The sequence below is a fragment of the Salvelinus fontinalis genome, chromosome 27 (genome assembly GCF_029448725.1).
Source record: "Salvelinus fontinalis isolate EN_2023a chromosome 27, ASM2944872v1, whole genome shotgun sequence".
Lineage (NCBI taxonomy): Eukaryota > Metazoa > Chordata > Actinopteri > Salmoniformes > Salmonidae > Salvelinus > Salvelinus fontinalis.
Window position 1 is genome coordinate 34,932,088 of NC_074691.1, and position 19,465 is coordinate 34,951,552.

General features: G+C 42.7%; 1 protein-coding gene across 1 annotated transcript; it reads right to left on the reverse strand.

Annotated features, from left to right (window-relative positions):
• Positions 1-233: 233 nt before the first annotated feature.
• Positions 234-5,036, reverse strand: LOC129825496 (proline-rich protein 36-like). Its single transcript, XM_055885646.1, has 2 exons — positions 2,373-5,036; positions 234-1,858 (listed from the first exon to the last, which is right to left on the reverse strand). Exon 1 carries the CDS (start codon positions 3,662-3,664, stop codon positions 2,450-2,452), a length of 1,215 nt encoding a protein of 404 aa, XP_055741621.1. The 5' UTR covers positions 3,665-5,036; the 3' UTR covers positions 234-1,858; positions 2,373-2,449.
• Between the last annotated feature and the right edge of the window lie 14,429 nt (positions 5,037-19,465).

Below are 19,465 nucleotides of genomic sequence, written 5' to 3' on the forward strand. Positions count from 1 at the left end.
TATTTCCAAGTCCTATTCTTGAAGATCAAGGTGTTTAACATTTATTGGAATGACTGGAATTCTGATAGACTTTGGTTTTTAATGTAAACATATCATGTAATCATATTATTATAGTATTATATGTAGTAGAAAGCGATGGGTTAGAAGAAACTCATAAAGTAAAATTTAACATCCATATATGGCCAGCTATGTAAACTTTAACATTGATTTATTGTTACAGCTCTCGTTGGTGGTAGGAAGAGTGGACCAAAGCGCAGCGTGGAAAGTGTTCATGATTCTTTTATTTCAAAAAACACTCAAACAAAATAACAAACGTGAAAACGAAAGTGCACAGTTCTGTCAGGCAGAAAACACGAAACAGAAAACGAGATCCCACAAAACCCAAAAGGAAAATGACAACTTATGTATGATCCCCAATCAGAGACAACGATAGACAGCTGCCTCTGATTGGGAAACACACACACACGGCAAAAAACAAAGAAATAGAAAACATAGACTTTTCCCACCCGAGTCACAACCTGACCTAACCAAACATAGAGAATAATAGGGATCTCTAAGGTCAGGGCGTGACATTTATCCTGCAATAGATGTCGTTCACATACTTTTCCTAACATGTCTTCTTCTAATGCCTCTTAAGGGGAAAGTGATCTAAATGTAACGAAATGTAATCAGATTACGTTACTGAGTTTGGGTAATCCAGAAGTTATGTTACTGATTACAATTTTGGACAGGTAACTAGTAACTATCAAATTACATTTAGAAAATAACCTACCTAACCATGTTGCATTGGTGTCATAAGTGAGAACTCAAACTCCAGGAATGGAGTTCACTTTTATCAGGATTCATTTAGTCCATTAGATTCCATTTTGTTACGTTACAGCCTTATACTAAAATTGATTAAATATTATATAAGATATAAGAAAAGAAAATGTTGAAAAAGTCAAGGGGTCTGAATACTTTTCTAATGCAGTGTATCTGTCATGTTTCTAAATGCTTTGTCATTCTACCCTCTCTTTGACATTGTTTCTAATCCTAATCAGTTACAGATAATTTTCTGAAACATTGATACAGCTTCTGTCACATTAACCTTTACAAAATAACAAAATATGTACTCTATGGGCCGGTTTCTGAGACTAAAAAGCATAGTTATATAGACTAAAAAGCAAACTCAATACAGATTCTCCATTTAAAGTGCTATTTTGTCTAGGACTAGGCTTAATCTGTGTTCCGGAAATTGCCCCTATGTGTAAGTCACTTGAATGATACTTAATTGTCACGACAGTCAGCGTGAGTTGCGTAAATGACACTGGAGTCGCTTATTACCTCCAGTAACTCTAAGGCTACCGGAGCGTATTAAGTGACGCTTTTACACATTGTAGCACTAATACCAATGGCAAGTTACAGTCAATGTTCCTTATACCCTTTATGATTGGGATTCTGCAGCTAGAGAAAGGCTACCAAACTCACTGAGAAGCACAAACCAAGCTTTAGTCATGGCAGCAATGAGAAATACTTTATCTGATCAAATGAAGTTCCCATGAGAATCTGAATATAACTAGGTGTCCACTAAAGGATTGTCCTAATATGAACACCGTAACGCATTATGAAAGCTAAACCAAAACGTTTGTTTCGGTGAAAGATTATAATACAATGATTTTGACTTGTTACTGTATTTTTCATATGTAAAACCCACAGTTCTTGAATCTTGAGAGACATTCAAACATAACCAAATTAACTTTAGACACCTTTATTAATGAAGGTACCATATCACATCTCTTTATTGACATTCAAAAAGCAACACCCAGCAAAGAAGCTGTAGAAAGGAGTTGTTCAATAATTGATGGGTATTGTTATGGATCTGTATGCAGAAAAAAGAAAAAAGGATTTAATTACTCATCCTATCCTTGAACAGCTCTTTAAAAACAGAAAAGAAACAAGTGATTGAAATATCTTTGAACATCTTCCATGTAGTTCAAGAAGGACAGAGGATGGGGGGATGAGGAAGAAGAGAAGTAGAGAAGCTTGATCACAGATAAGACCTCTTCCTCCCTAAGGACTGCTCATGGATTTAGAATGGCATACGAGTTTTCTAATCAACCATCTGCACAATTTACTCCGCTACTCCTTTCCCCTTCTCCTCTTCTCCTCTCCCCCTCTCCTCTCCTCTCCCCTTCTCCTCTTTTCCTCTCCCCCTCTCCTCTCCCCTTCTCCTCCTCTCTCCTCTACTCTCCCCCTCTCCTCTCCTCCCCTTTCCCCATCTCCTCTCCTCCTCTCCACTTCTCATTTCCTTCTCTCCTCTCCCCCTCTCCTCCCTCTCCTCCTCTCTCCTCTGCAGTCAGAGTGGTGGGGTGAGATGTGCTGTGATGCCTCACCAGGCTCCATCAAACCCAGCAGATCAGATAGTGGCTGGGTCAGCTGCACGGCCAGAGGTGTGAGGCTGGAGGCTGGGTCATCTGTGACGATGCATGTCCAGAGGTGTGAGGCTGGAGGCTGGGTCATCTGTGACGATGCATGTCCAGAGGTTTGAGGCTGAAGGCTGAGGCTGAGGGGGACTGACAGGGAGAGAGGTGTGAGGCTGAGGGGGGATGACAGGAGGAGAGAGGTGTGAGGCTGAGATTACAGCTGAGGGGGGTTGACAGGGAAAGGTATGAGGGTGGAAGCTAAGGCCGAGGCTGAGGGGGCTGACAAGAAGAGAAGTGTGAAGGTGGAGACTGAGGCTGAGGGGGACTGACAGGGAGAGAGGTGTGAGGGTGGAGGTTGAGGGGAACTGACAGGGAGAGAGGTGTGAGGGTGGAGGCTGAGGGGGACTGACAGGGAGAGAGGTGTGAGGGTGGAGGCTGAGGGGGACTGACAGGGAGAGAGGTGTGAGGGTGGAGGCTGAGGGGGACTGACAGGGAGAGAGGTGTGAGGGTGGAGACTGAGGCTGAGTGGGACTGACAGGGAGAGAGGTGTGAGGGTGGAGACTGAGGATGAGGGGGACTGACAGGGAGAGAGATGTGAGGGTGAGGGGGACTGAGGCTGAGGGGGACTGACAGGGAGAGAGGTGTGAGGGTGGAGGCTGAGGGGGACTGACAGGGAGAGAGGTGTGAGGGTGGAGGCTGAGGGGGACTGACAGGGAGAGAGGTGTGAGGGTGGAGGCTGAGGGGGACTGACAGGGAGAGAGGTGTGAGGGTGGAGACTGAGGCTGAGGGGGACTGACAGGGAGAGAGGTGTGAGGGTGGAGACTGAGGCTGAGGGGGACTGACAGGGAGAGAGGTGTGAGGATGGAGGCTGAGAGCGGGCTAAGGGGGGATGACAGGGAGAGGTGTGAGGTGAGGGTGGAGGCTGAGACTGAGGGGGACTGACAGGGAGAGAGGTGTGAGGGTGGAGGCTGAGGCAGAGGCTGAGAGCGGGTTAAGGGGGGCTGATAGGGAGAGTTGTGAGGTGAGGGTGGAGGCTGAGGCTGAGGGAGGCTGACAGGGAGAGGTGTGAGGTGATGGTGGAGGCTGAGGCTGAGGGGGACTAACAGGGAGAGAGGTGTGAGGGTGAAGGCTGAGGCAGAGGCTGAGAACGGGCTAAGGTGGGCTGACAGGGAGAGGTGTGAGGGTGGAGGCTGAGGCTGAGGGGGACTGACAGGGAGAGAGTTGTGAAGGTGGAGCCTGAGGGGGGTCGACGAAGAGCACATGGCTCAGGAGGGCTGGCAGGGAGAGGTGGGTGAATATGATGAGAAAACAGGTGATAAACTGCTCTGTAGTTCACAGCGGAGTAATTGGAAGCTGCCTCTTGGTCACACTAAAATATTCAAGTCAGGCTGTGAGTTTGTCCTTTGAGTAGGTTGAATATTCAAGTCAGGCTGTGCGTTTGTCCTTTGAGTAGGTTGAATATTCAAGTCAGGCTGTGCGTTTGTCCTTTGAGTAGGTTGAATATTCAAGTCAGGCTGTGTGTTTGTCCTTTGATTAGGTTGGCATGATTTTGGTTGGTATCAATTTGTAGAAAATTAAGTGTTCAGTTTGTGTTGCAGTAGTTTGTTGACTTGAAGTACATGAATCCCTCTCTCCTCTTTCCTTTCCTTCACACAGCAGACAACCAGAAATGAACAGCAGAAAAACACAGGTAGCTTTGGCATCTCCATAAAGAGCTCGTCTCAGTGGATAGAACTGTGAACTCAGGTGTGAATATGGACATATGTACACAAATGTCATATCTTTCAAACATTTGCCCAATTAATACGATAAAGTGGTTCGCAGATAGTCACTACCGTGTTGGATTACGAGGAATATTGATCGCTCTGTGAAGAAAAAGACACTGGACTGATCATCATTACAAAAATAGCATCATTGAACCTCATGAGGACAAGTGTTTTACCCAGAATACCATGCATTTGGAAGCTCAGCATTGTTTTTGCTCCGTACCAATGATAATAGAACCACAACTTGGATAGCAATCACAACACAACAGTGACGCAACATTTAGGCAGGAGCAATGCCATTGTCGGATCCATTCAACTGTTGTGCATCTATAGTCTACGTTGAGTGTTTTGTGCAAATAGCTTACCCATGAAACCTCATTCATCTAGTATCCATCATGATGATAGTATGTCGTTGTCCATATTAGGACATCCTCAGTCTCTGCAGGAGTTGGGGATATCCTAATATGGACACTGTATATATGAAACAACGGAGATACTGTATTTGCAGAGTTCCAGTGTTTATCTGAATGGAAAGTGGGAGAACATTTCCCATCACTTTATTAACAATGCAATGACATTTTACAGCTGCTTTATTGATTTGTCATTATGACTTGAAAAAGCGGGGGCCCATAAAAAGTAATTAGATGCTACAGCAGGCTGGGGCGCCGGGCCTCCGTGTGCTAACTAAACTAAAAAGAACAGCATGCTGCCTGATGCCACGGATCGTAGCGCTTCCGCAGCACGTATGGCGCTGCATCTCCGCCTTGACCTCCGGCATATGTCTGATGGTGTGGTGCTCGACCATGTGCAGATTTGAGCTGTTCCTTTCTGGTGCTGCTAGAGGCAGGTGGCAGACACACACATGCGCAGACACACACACCAGAGGAGGCTGGTGGGAGGAGCTATAGAAGGATGGGCTCATTGTAATGGCTGGAATGGAATCAATGGAACGGAGTCTAACATGTTGTTTCCATGTGTTTGGTACCATTCCATTGATTCATTTCCATCCATTACAATGAGCCTGTCCTTCTATAGCTCCTCCCACCAGCCTCCTCTGACACACACAGTGGCAGAGCAGGTGGGCTCTTTATAATTGGCTCCCAGCTTTCTGCACGCTACTAGAAAAACAAGTAAACGAAATGCCTTACACTCCAGACGTGTCCGCTGCATAATGGAAGAGAGAGAGGCATTAGAACGCAACACAAAGCATCTACCCCGTCCCTGGTTTCTTTAAACTTGCCAGTGTGATTTCAGTCCTGGTTGGGAAAGTTAAAAAGACGTTCCGGAACTTTGAGAACTATGTAAGTATTTTTTAAACCTTCCGCTTTGGGCAGGATGTGTCAATGTATAGTTCATGCATGCATAGTCTATGAGCAAAATCACAGTTTTTCCTCAATTACACATGAAATTCCTAGTTTGAAGCAACTGTTTTCTGGAAGCTTTGGGGCACCATTTTGAGAACTGGACACTTGGCCCACGTGGGCCAGGCACCTAGCAATTCGAGTTCCAGGCAATAGGTTTTTGCTCGCACGAGGGGGGATCTACAGAGAATGACTGTTTCCGATTTTTTGCTGCTGCAGTAATGAGCTTGCTAGGAGTATGTACGTATATAAATCTTCTAAGGGATAGGCCCCTTTTTTCTCCACTTCCTGCCTGAATGACATGCCCAAAATAAACTGCCTGTAGCTCAGGCCCTGAAGCCAGGATATGCATATAATTGGTACCATTGGAAAGAAAACACTTTGAAGTTTGTAGAAATGTTAAAATAATGTAGGAGACCATAACACAATAGATATGGTAGGAGAAAATCCAAAGAAAAACCAACCAGATTTTTTTTATTTTGAGAGACCATCCTCTTAGAAATGCAAGAGAAAGGTCATATTAACAATTAGCTCCCTGAATGCAATTCCTATGGCTTCCACGAGCTGTCAGCAGTCTATGTTCAAGGTTTCAGGCTTGTAACTTCAAATAAATATAGGTTTTAGTAGAAGGACACGGTCTTGGAAATTCGTTTTTGCGTGTGCCATGAAGACAGAACGCACCTGCTAAAATCGGTTTCCTATTGAACATACTTCTTTCCGAAGTAAGTATTATAGTTTGGTTACATTTTAGGGTATCTGAGGAGTAAATAGAAACATATTTTGACTTGTTGAAACAAAGTTTAGGGGTAGATTTTCGGATTCCTTTCTCTGCAAGTTGAGCGAGTGGATTACTCAAATTGATGGCGCCAACTAAACAGACTTTTTTGGATATAAAGATTTTATCGAACAAACGACATTACATGTTATAGCTGGGACTCTTTGGATGACAAATCAGAGGAAGATTTTCAAAAAGTAAGTGAATATTTAATTGTTATATGTGAATGTATGAAACCTGTGCCGGTGGAAAAATATTTTGATGTGGGGCGCTGTCCTCAAACAATTGCATGGCATGTTTTTGCTGTAATAGCTACTGTAAACCAGACAGTGTAGTTAGATTAACAAGAGTTTAAGCTTTCAACCGATATAAGACACTTATATGTACATAAATGTTTAAAATCCATAATATTTATGATTATTTATTTGAATTGCGCGCCCTCCAGTTTCATCGGAAGTTGTCCCGCTAGCGGGACACCGATCCATTATAGTGCCTTTAGGAAAGTATTCAGATCATAAGGAAGATCATTCCCAGAATCTCCCAAAAAACGCATGTCCCGCCCAGTAAATGGCCTATTAGCTTCAGCCCCTCACCATTTGAGTGACAGCTAGCAATATGGGCAGGCCCAAGCTTGCCCAGTGTTATCCAATGAGGCTGCAAGACTGGCCCAACAGCTCAGTGACACAGCAAAAAGAGAGAGAGAGGGAGCGCAATGACGTAGTGGATATATCTGTACATATATGACGCAGTACGACACTTTTCGGGGACCCGTTTTGGCTCTTGAGTGCTACTTTCAGAACTACTGGCTAAAAAGTATGCAAATCTTTTAGAAAATCTTTTCAACTCAGTAGCTTATGTCTCCACTTTAATCTACATGTAGATCTCTTTGATGCTACAGCTAGTGGAGATAGGCACACGCACACACGCATACAGAAACAGAGAACCTTTACAGGCTCATTGTGATGAGGGAGGCGGCAGTAACAGAGGTATAATGTTTTTTTCAGCATCGCACGGCCTTGTGGGGGAAACTGTACGTCACAAATGATCAGTCGGCCTTTTGGTGTGATTGACCTGAGCAGGAAATATTTAAGTGGCTCATGCATACACGGAATAGGTAGCAGCACATCAACCAGCCTGGAATGCAGATCTCTCAGCTGTGCTAGCATGACAGCCAAGGTCGCACACGCTGCAACTGACTGCTCCAAAATGGTCGGGCTAGAACATTAGTGATAACTTCCATATAAAATATGGTTAGCACTCACTTTAAATTCTCTCTCCATAATGCATTGTAAGTACATTTATAACACTTTAGGAGCTATGCACAATGCATTATAATGCATGGCAGTTTAAGTTGTATTCCCTACAGTTTATACCCAAGACTGGCAGAGCACAATAATTTATTAACTATCTCTGGAGAGAAATCTGTTTCATTTGAATAATGTATTGAGACAGTGAACCATTATAAAATGCTACATCTGAAAAAATGCTTGAAAATTATGTCGCAATCTATTTCAGAGTGGGTTAGTAATACATAGCATTGATATGTAATTGACAAGGGGTAATAACAATGTAATGAATCAGTATTGATATGTAATTGACAAGGGGTAATAGCAATGTAATGAATCAGTATTGATATGTAATTGACAAGGGGTAATAGCAATGTAATGAATCAGTATTGATATGTAATTGACAAGGGGTAATAGCAATGTAATGAATCAGTATTGATATGTAATTGACAAGGGGTAATAACAATGTAATGAATCAGTATTGATATGTAATTGACAAGGGGTAATAGCAATGTAATGAATCAGTATTGATCTGTAATTGACAAGGGGTAATAGCAATGTAATGAATCAGTATTGATCTGTAATTGACAAGGGGTAATAGCAATGTAATTCAACCTCTACAGGACCGGTGGGTCCCCCGCGTGACGGTTGAGCTAATGTAGGCTAATGTGATTAGCATGAGGTTGAACATTTCCCAAGACATAGACATATCTGATATTGGCAGAAAGCTTTAATTCTTGTTAATCTAACTGCACTGTCCAATTTACAGTAGCTATTACAGTAAAATAATACCATGCTATTGTTTAAGGAGAGTGCACAGTTATGAACTTGAAAATGTATTACTAAACCAAATAGGCACATTTTGGCAGTCTTGATACACAATTTTGAACAGAAATGCAATGGTTCATTGGATCAGTGCAAAACTTTGCACATACACTGCTGCCATCTAGTGGCCCAAATCTAAATTGTGCCTGGGCTGGAGTAATACATTTCTCTTGCATTTCAAAGATGATGGTACAAGAAAAAATACAAAAAAACACATGGTTCTTTCTTTGTATCATCTTTTACCAGATCTAATGTGTTATATTCTCCTACGTTCATTTCACATTTCCACAAACTTCAAAGTGTTTCTTTTCAAATGGTATCAAGAATGTGCATATCCTTTCTTCAGGTCCTGAGCTACAGGCAGTTAGATTTGGGTCATTTTAGGCGAAAATGGGGGAAAAAAGGGGCGGATCCTTCAGAGCTATCGCTATGTCCCAGCCTTTGGTATTTGTTCTATAATGACATGAATGATATATAATATATTTCTGACCTGTGGTCCTCTATCTAATCAGATATTGGAGGACCATGGTTCTGGTATTAGGGGTATTGGGTTGATGTGGTGTAGGTCATGAAACCCACATTATAATTTGCATTTGGAAAGTTTTTGCCCCCACTGAGTTTAATTTTGGTATCTGTTTGATTCCCTAAGACCGTATAACCATATAGACCAAAACCGTGACTGTTGTTAATGCAAAGGAATGGATAGGACTAGGCCTACTCACCATTATCCTAGAATTGTTGATTCAGTCAAAAACCATCACTGACCCCCCAAGACGACTAACAATTACACCCTTCATGTTTTTCTACTCCTTCTTTCAAATATTTTGTATAGTTTTTTCCCACCCAAACCTATCAGATACCAGAGGTAAAGTAAATCAACTGACCACTTAGTTTGTCCATTGTGCTTTAATTGTATTTGAGGGTTTAAAAGATCCCTAATACTTTAACCCCAACAACAGTGACATTGGATCATCTGGAGCAGTGGGTCAGCCCCTGGGAGGAGTGTGTGTGGGGACTGGATCAGGTCGATCAAGATCTCCTAGTTCCCCTTCGAAAGTCGCCGGATTATGGATGGATGTTTTTTGTTTTGTTTCTTTTGTCGAGGAAGGCATATATCAGGACTTTTCAGTCATCAGTAATCAAAGTGGAATTTTAGCGATCAGGATGGAGCACCAGGTTAGCTGGTTCTGCGTCATGGAATCCATCACACTTGGCTTTAAATAGTGTTTAAAATTATTTTAAATACTTTAGCTGGGCTTGATTGAGCCTGCCTGTCGCCATGAAAACTAAAGAGTTTTCAGAAGTGCCAACCCCGCCCATCTGACACTCCGGGCAGGTTAAATCAAACACTTATAGTCTTTGAAAGATATCAAATAGTATTTGCTCCCAGGTCTGATCCATGAAGCCAAGTTTACACTATTTTTTTTTTTACTTTCAATTCTCATAACAGATGTGCTAGTAAGTAAATTCCCCTTCCATCCCTCCCTCGCACCCACCCCTGCACCGCTATGTCTTCCTTAATGTATCTGTGCTGCATGTGAAACTCCCTCAGACACTCCTTTTGTTTGGGGACCAGAGTGTGTTTCTTTCATATCATGCTCCATAAATGAGCACAGATCCAGGGGAGTGAGAGCAATCAGGAGGTGAACACATGGAGGCTATGGGGACACTCCACCACAGCTGCATGCCACTCCCTGCCATCGCACAGAGCATTAAATTAAAGGTGTGGAGGAGGCCATAAGGTTCGGCTCAGATTAATGCCTGAGAAATTAGTTATCCTATTTGGAGAGAAAAACTCCTGAGTAAACCTCAGACCTAAAGCACATGAGCTATTGTGAAGATTCCTCTTGCAGAGAGTGGTACACTTGAGACATTGAGCACATGAGCTATTGTGTAGAATCTTCTTCTAGTATAGCAGAGAGAGCCTGAGCGTGACTCTGAGGCCTAAAGCTCATGAGCTATTGTGTGGGATCGTACAGGAAAGAGAGATTCGTTTGAAATTAAGAATTTAGGTGAGGTAAATGATGAAAGGTCAGCTCGGCCGGATCACAGATGGATCCCACGGCTGCCAACAAATACAGACAGTGAGTCATACAGCACATTTCAGCATTCTATCAACCCCACATTCAAAGGCTGTTCTGTTGAGGAGAAGATAATACAATAGAGTAAGAGTAGAAGAAAAGGCCGTGGGGGAAATAGAAAGCCTCAGTGACCCCGTCAGTCCAGGTAATAGCACAGCGGAGGCTCCACTGAGCGATTTAGGCTGCACAGTTAATTCAACCTGACAGGTCCGGATTTAAAATGGGCTTCTCTTCACCTGACCACACTGGGCCAACTCTCTCCGTCCAATCTCTTTGATGGAGGAGAGCAGTGGAGGAGAGCGGAGCAGAGCGTGCACCCTCTTTTCTGTCGAGGCCAGGCGAGGCAGCGATGTACTTTAGCAGAGGCAGGGTTCAGCAGAGGGTGTTTTATTTGAGGTGAAATGTTGCAATGATTTCAAAGTGGACAGTCTCCCGCCCGGGGAACTGGCGAGAGATTAGAGGGTGTTATTAGAAAGCAATGAGCTGTACCACCAGAACATAATCCTCCTCCTCCTCTGTCTGCCTTGTGTGTGTGTGTGTGTGTGTCGTGTCGTCGTGTCGTGTGAGAGAGGTGAAGTGGCATCAATGTCATTGCATCAAATACAGCAATGTGTTCTAGAGAGGGCGGAGGGAAAGGCTTCTTCTCTTTCTGATTCATGTTTTGTTTGTGTCTCTGCTTGGTTGCTTAGTGCTCACCTGAACTGAATCATTGATCTTCTGATGCAGATCCTTAAAACTCTGCCTCTGGTCAGCCTGAACCCCACCACCAAGTTTGAACACGAGCGAGCACCAAGGCCTGGGATTGAGGGATCTGAACTTCAGATGCCTGCCTCTCCAAACTTGTAATTCAAGTTTGTAGTGGTGGATTATTGTGTCTCTCCTACGCGATGTTGCAATTTCCCCTGGTTTACTATGCCTTGCATCACATCACCCACCCAAGATAATCATGATTCCCTCGCTAGCATCAAGGGAACAAATCAGAGAAGAGCAAAGCTGTTTCTGATTACATCAACGGTTTGAGAATGAAAAGAGTATTACAGGAAAACCCTGTTATGCATTATTGCTGAAGTAAGTAGGCATAAGTGTCTTTTAGTATTTTAGATGAGAAAACTGCTCTCAATGCCTTCATAGTAATTTCACCAACAGTGAATTAAATAAGCCTGTTCTGTTCTGCAGTGGTAGTTTTTTGGGGCCATTGGACTTGTTAACATGTAGGAGAGAGAACTCTTATAAACACAAGGCTTTCCCATAATAAGGAGCTCTTCTTTTGACAGGAAATCAATTCCTTCTGTAGCCTACTTCTACTCCTATCGAAATAAATAGATATTACGAAGTTCAGACACAAACTATAAAATACATGCAGTAAAGAGATCAATCCAATTCCATCAAAACAATGGAAATGCCATGGAAACGCATAGGGGAAAGATCCCGAATCTCCTCATTGCCCCCCAGTAAAAGTATCCTACATTTAGGCTATTGGTTATATATATATGTGTATACTATATGTGTATTTCACACTATGTTGAGATACAAATCAGGGGAATACAGATGCAGGATCTTAATTTGATCTCAAATTAAGATTGTACAACTGTAATTCTTCTATGGATGTCAACCCCAACACATGTTTATGTCAGCATCACCAATCAGCTGCATTACAGTTAAAAAACGACTTTGACTACCACCACTGATGTCTGTATGTTAGCTATGCTACCAGCTTATACGGACAGGAGTTAGCATTTAGCTGTCACTTCTTCTAAACCTGAAAAGGGACAACTTGTTATGTTGTGCAGCGAAAACCTGACTTTACTAACCACATTGTGGGCCTGTTACAATACATAAATAATGATGGATTTGATGAATATCCACTCTGTTAGAGCAGATGTGTTGTATCAATCCGGTGTCCTTCTAATAGCCCCCACAGTCTGCGTTCCATTGACTTCGTTACCTACAGTATGTAAACCTTGTTCCTGAACACCCGTGTGGTCAAGAATGTGAAGTGGCTGTTACTAGTATTACCTACTATCATCTAGTGCTTGGAAAGATCTCTTAGAATGCTGTTTTAATGTCCTCTCTCAGATTCTTTCCATCCTCTGCTAGGACTTTCAAGGACTGTAGCTAATGAGCGTAATTCAGTGTCACGATCAAGCCTCTTACATTTTTTTTATTTCACTTCAACTTATTAGGGCACATCTTGTGTGCTTAACATTCTGCGTAACAATGTCATTAAGCCTTTAACACATCCGTTTAGTAGTTAAATATAATCTGTTCTCACACTTGCCATTGAAATGGTCTTAGTACAGAAAAGGGATTAAGTCATTTGAAAAACACAAATATTTCCTTAGGTCTTATAATTATGTTTTTGAGAAAGAAAAAAGTCCTTATTTTTTGTTTGTTTTGTTGCAGACTTCAAGACAACAACTTAATTCTGGAATAGCTTTGAGGAGCTTTTGTTTCTCACCCTCTGCAGTTTTTGCTTTCAAATGGAATAGTCCTCCCCCACTGCATATTTGAAGGGACTCCACTTTTTATGCCTCCTTCCATCCCAGTCATGCATGGTGTGTCTGTGTAACGGAGTGATGCTTCCCCCATCTGTCCTCCGTTGTGTGGGTCTCTACAGCTGTGGCACAAGGGCTCTTACGACATGCCACGACCTCAATGCCCACACTACGTCTGTCTGCCATTCCCGTTCCCATCCTCTTCTCATCCCATCCCATGTATTGCCATAAAACTCGGCAACGTTTAAAAACCCAATACAAACACAGCCCATGATAATCATTCTAAGTTCATCCATCATAAAGCACAAATTGGTCGACATCGTTGTAATTATGAGAGATTGAGTTAAGGGATAGCATGGGGGAATCATTTGCCGTAATTGCAGCGAAGGATAAATGCATGTTTTATTGCCTTCATAAACTGTTCATGTTGCTTGATGCTGTCAGAATAGTTTAGGATAACAGCGTTCGCTGTCGGTTGCTGCTGTTTTGCAGCATTACTTATTTGAGTAATAAAACACAGAAAATACCAAATTGGAGATCATTTCCCCAGCTCCAAAATAGCTGGGGTAAAACAGTCTAATATTTTAACATGGTTGGGTTGTTATACTGTAATTTGTGTAGTTGTACCCTAGCTTTTCTGAGATAAATTATTACGTTGAATTGCCGAGAGGAATGGATCCAATTTTGCAGACAGCGTCTACTGAGTTCAATCAGTGTAACTCTCTCTCTCTCTCCATAAAGATGTTGTCTGGATGCTGAGAGATGCAGAGGGAGCTTTCAGCTCCAACTCCGATCATCCACAATCAGCCAGACGGAGTCAGACCTGGGGAGAAGACATTAGAGAGAATATAGTTATGTGGTGCTGTCGTCTGGTCCTCCGTGTCACTGTCCCTTCTCCCACACCTCTCAGTCCTGATGGCAAAGTTAAACCTGCTCACCTCTGCAGATTCCTTAGTGTCTTCATCAGCAAAGTGCAGTGTGCTTGTCTCGATGGATTATCAATGACTTTTATTATATTTCTCACGGAGCTGTGTAGTTAGCAAAAAACAGGCTTTCATTGTGAAATGATCATTCTCATTCTTGGTGACTCCTTTGCTCTTTTCGAAGAAAAAAATGGAGCCATTGATTACATTTAGAGATGTTACTTTTCTCCAATACTTCCACATTGATCTAGCTCCAGGGATCTTGCCAAAGGATGTAGAATCATTGAGAGGACACTATTTGTGACATTAATAATGGACTTTTCCTTTACTGGATCTAATATTAAATGGTACCCTCTTGTTTTAGATCTTGTCAACCTGGATTTATTCAACCTGGATTTTATTCAGCATGGATTTATTCAACATGGATTTATTCAACATGGATTTATTCAACCTGGATTTATTCAGCATGGATTTTATTCAACGTGGATTTATTCAGCATGGATTTATTCAACCTGGATTTATTCAACCTGGATTTATTCAGCCTTGATTTTATTCAACATGGATTTATTCAACCTGGATTTATTCAGCCTTGATTTTATTCAACATGGATTTATTCAACCTGGATTTATTCAGCATGGATTTTATTCAACCTGGATTTATTCAGCATGGATTTATTCAGCATGGATTTTATTCAACCTGGATTTATTCAGCATGGATTTTATTCAACGTGGATTTATTCATCATGGATTTATTCAGCCTTGATTTTATTCAAAATTGATTTATCCAGCCTTGATTTTATTCAACATGGATTTATTCAGCATGGATTTATTCAACCTTGATTTTATTCAACATGGATTTATTCAACATGGATTTATTCAACCTGGATTTATTCACCCTTGATTTTATTCAACATGGATTTATTCAACATGGATTTATTCAGCCTTGATTTTATTCAACCTGGATTTATTCAGCATGGAATTATTAGTCATGATTTTTTTCAACATGGATTTATTCATCCTGGATTGATTCCTTCTGTATTTATTCAAACTAGATTTAATCAGCCTGGATTTATTCAATCTGGATTCATTCATCCTGGATTTTTTCAACCTGGATGTACTCAGCATGCATTTATTCAGCCTGGATTCATTCAGCATGGATTCATTCAGCATGCATTTATTCAGCCTGCATTTATTCAGCCTGCATTTATTCAGCCTGGATTTATTCAGCCTGGATTTATTCAACATGGATTTATTCAACCTGGATTTATTCAGCATGGATTTATTCAACCTGAATTTTATTCAACATGGATTTATTCAGCCTTGATTTATTCATCCTGGATGTATTCCTTCTGGCTTTATTCAGCCTGGATTTATTCCACCTGGATATTTTCATCCTGGATTTATTCAATCTGGATTCATTCATCCTGGATGTATTCAACCTGGATCTATTCAACCTGGATCTATCCAGCCTGGATCTATTCAGCCTGGATTCATTCAGCCAGCTTTTATTCAGCCTGGATTTATTCAGAGTGGATTCTTTCAACCTGGATCTATTCAACCTGGATCTATTCAGCCTGGATTTATTCAGCCTGGATCTATTCAGCCTGGATTCATTCAACATGAATCCAGGATTTAGCTGCTGAACAACATTGGAGAGTCTCATTAAAAGCCACTATAAATAACCCTGTCAAAAGACAAAATCCCAATTGTTCATGTGATGTATTGCTCTGTGTCCTCTCATGCCAGATGTTGAATTGAACAAATCATCTATTTCATTGCACTTTTCATATTTCAGTACTGTGAGGCAAAAGAATAGTTCCAAAAGTGCTAACACTTAAATCAAGCCCATAAAGTATTTGAAAGAAAGCATGCTTGTTCAACCCAGGTCCGATGCTAGGTTAACCACATCTGTGTTGTGATGTTGTGTTCTCACACGCACACGCCCGCACACACACACACACACACACACACACACACACACACACACACACACACACACACACACACACACACACACACACACACACACACACACACACACACACACACACACACACACACACACACACACACACACACACACACACACACACACACACACACACACACACACACACACACACACACACACACACACACATATCTACTCATTCCTGGCAGACAGAGAGAGGGGAGTGGGGGAGAGAGGGGTGAGAATGGGGGAGCAATCCTGAGGTCATTGCTGGCTAGCTAAAGGGCCTCTGGCTGCACTTAGCAAATGCTGAATGATAATGTCTTGTAATAGTTTTATTTCTTAGTTTGGATTTGATGTAGTCTATGAGCTATGTAGACCTAGACAACCTGAAGTTTGGTTTGAATGAATAACCACATCAGTTTTGCATGGATGGAAATACCTTGAGGATTCAACCTGAACTGTTTTAATCAATAGCCAAATGGATGTCACATTGTTTTGAGAGTTGATGAAATGAGGGGGAAATGTAATATGTAGCTAATTAGAAAAACAGAACCATACTGGGACAATATTTAGAAATCCATTATGGCATATTTTCCATTTTGCTGCATCCTCATACGCCGGTGATCGTAACTTTCCCTGACTGCCCTCTGTGCGAGGATGACATCATTTGGACTGGTGTCGAGAAGACAGAAAAAAATAATAATTCTAAGTTCAATATTAGTAGTGGAGGAACCCGCATATTCCCATGGTGCACCACGGCGACTCTGAGTTACCATTTCAAATGAGGTCACTCGCATCCTCTTGGATTCTAATGACATTTATTGATGTCTTTAATATGTTTTCCCCTTCATATGCAGTGTTATTAATGGACAGAGAGAGCAGGCTGGGGTATAGAGGCGAGGCCGCAGAGAGAGAGATCCCCCTCAGAGGTCTGCCATACTAATCCCTTTGGCCTGAAGCTACAGCTCAATTCAATTCTTCTTTTGTCTTTTATCTAGCCTCTGTCTGTCTGTCTGTCTGTCTGTCTGTCTGTCTGTCTGTCTGTCTGTCTGTCTGTCTGTCTGTCTGTCTGTCTGTCTGTCTGTCTGTCTGTCTGTGTCTGTGTCTGTGTCTGTGTCTGTGTCTGTGTCTGTGTCTGTGTCTGTGTCTGTGTCTGTGTCTCTGTCTCTGTCTCTGTCTCTGTCTCTGTCTCTGTCTCTGTCTGTCTGTCTGTCTGTGGGGATCTGACATGCATGTGTGTGTGCATGCATATACGTGTTTGTGTTTGTGTGTGTGTGCATCTAAGGGTCTGGTTCCTTTGATGGTGTCAGGTAGTTCTCTTTATTGCGGTTGTCTGGCTTGAACCGAAGAGTCACTCCCAGAGACAGTCTGTATGGTGTGTTGTGTGTGTGAGGAGCAAAGCGGTAAGAGATGGTTCCAGTGGGAAGTCAGATAGTGGGAAATATCATTGGATTGGATGGAGAAGAATCAGTGAGTAGGTCAAGGTCAGGGGAGAGTCCTGTTGTAGGAAGGGCAAGATGGCAAGTTTGGGTTGTATTGGCTGGAGAATTGTGCTGTAGAAGCTTTGTCAGACCACTGCTTCATTACCAAAAATATATGGGCCAGTTTCAGCCTAGTCATGGATTAAAAAGTGCTTTCAATGGAGAATCTGTATTGAGAACGCATGTTAGTCCCACATTAGGCTTAATCTGTGTCCAGGAAACCAGTGCTCTGTCTTTACTATTCTTCCCAGACTGAATGCTGACCTTCATATTTGTACAACAGCATCATGTTCACTATATATACAAAAGTATGTGGACACCCCTTCAAATTAGTTGATTCGGCTATTTCAACCACAACCGTTGCTGACAGGTGTCTAAAATCGAGCACACAACGATGTAATCTACATAGACAAACATTGGCAGTAGAATGGATTTACTGAAGAGCTCAGTCACTTTCAACGTGGCACCATCATAGGATGCCACCTTGTCAACAAGTCAGTTCGTCAAATTTCTGCCCTGCTAGAGCTGCCCCGGTCAACTGTAAGTGCTGTTATTGTGGAAATGTGAAAACGTCTTGGAGCAACAACGGCTCAGTCATGAAGTGGTAGGCCACAGAAGCTCACAGAATGTGACCGCCGAGGGCTGAAGCGCGGTTGCAACACTCACTCCCGAGTTCCAAACTGCCTCTGGAAGCAACGTCAGCACAAAAACTGTTTGTCGGGAACTTCATGAAATGGGTTTCCATGGACGAGCAGCCCTACAAAAGCTTAAGATCACCATGCGTAATACCAAGCGTCGGGTGAAGTGGTGTAAAGCTCACCGCCATTGGACTCTGGAGCAGTGGAAACGCTTTTTCTTGGAATGATGAATCGTGCTTCACCATCTCCCCTCATCTGATGGCTTCACCATCCTGGTATCAACAAACACACAGAGCGAGACAGTCCTCCTGGTATCAACAAACACAGAGAGAGAGAGACAGTCCTCCTGGTATCAACAAACACACAGAGCGAGACAGTCCTCCTGGTATCAACAAACACACAGAGCGAGACAGTCCTCCTGGTATCAACAAACACAGAGAGAGAGACAGTCCTCCTGGTATCAACAAACACACAGAGCGAGACAGTCCTCCTGGTATCAACAAACACAGAGAGAGAGACAGTCCTCCTGGTATCAACAAACACACAGAGTGAGACAGTCCTCCTGGTATCAACAAACACACAGAGTGAGACAGTCCTCCTGGTATCAACAAACACAGAGAGAGAGACAGTCCTCCTGGTATCAACAAACACAGAGAGAGAGACAGTCCTCCTGGTATCAACAAACACAGAGAGAGAGACAGTCCTCCTGGTATCAACAAACACAGAGAGAGAGACAGGCCTCCTGGTATCAACAAACACAGAGAGAGAGACAGTCCTCCTGGTATCAACAAACACAGAGAGAGAGAGACAGTCCTCCTGGTATCAACAAAGACAGAGAGAGAGACAGTCCTCCTGGTATCATCAAACACACAGAGTGAGACAGTCCCCCTGGTATCAACAAACACAGAGAGAGAGACAGTCCTCCTGGTATCAACAAACACAGAGAGAGAGACAGTCCTCCTGGTATCAACAAACACACAGAGCGAGACAGTCCTCCTGGTATCAACAAACACAGAGAGAGAGACAGTCCTCCTGGTATCAACAAACAGAGAGAGAGACAGGCCTCCTGGTATCAACAAACACAGAGAGAGAGACAGGCCTCCTGGTATCAACAAACACACAGAGCGAGACAGTCCTCCTGGTATCAACAAACACACAGAGCGAGACAGTCCTCTTGGTATCAACAAATACAGAGAGAGAGACAGTCCTCCTGGTATCAACAAACACACAGAGAGAGACAGTCCTCCTGGTGTCAACAAACAGAGCGAGACAGTCCTCCTGGTATCAACAAACACACAGAGCGAGAGACAGTCCTCCTGGTATCAACAAACACAGAGAAAGAGACAGTCCTCCTGGTATCAACAAACACACAGAGTGAGACAGTCCTCCTGGTATCAACAAACACACAGAGTGAGACAGTCCTCCTGGTATCAACAAACACACAGAGCGAGAGACAGTCCTCCTGGTATCAACAAACAC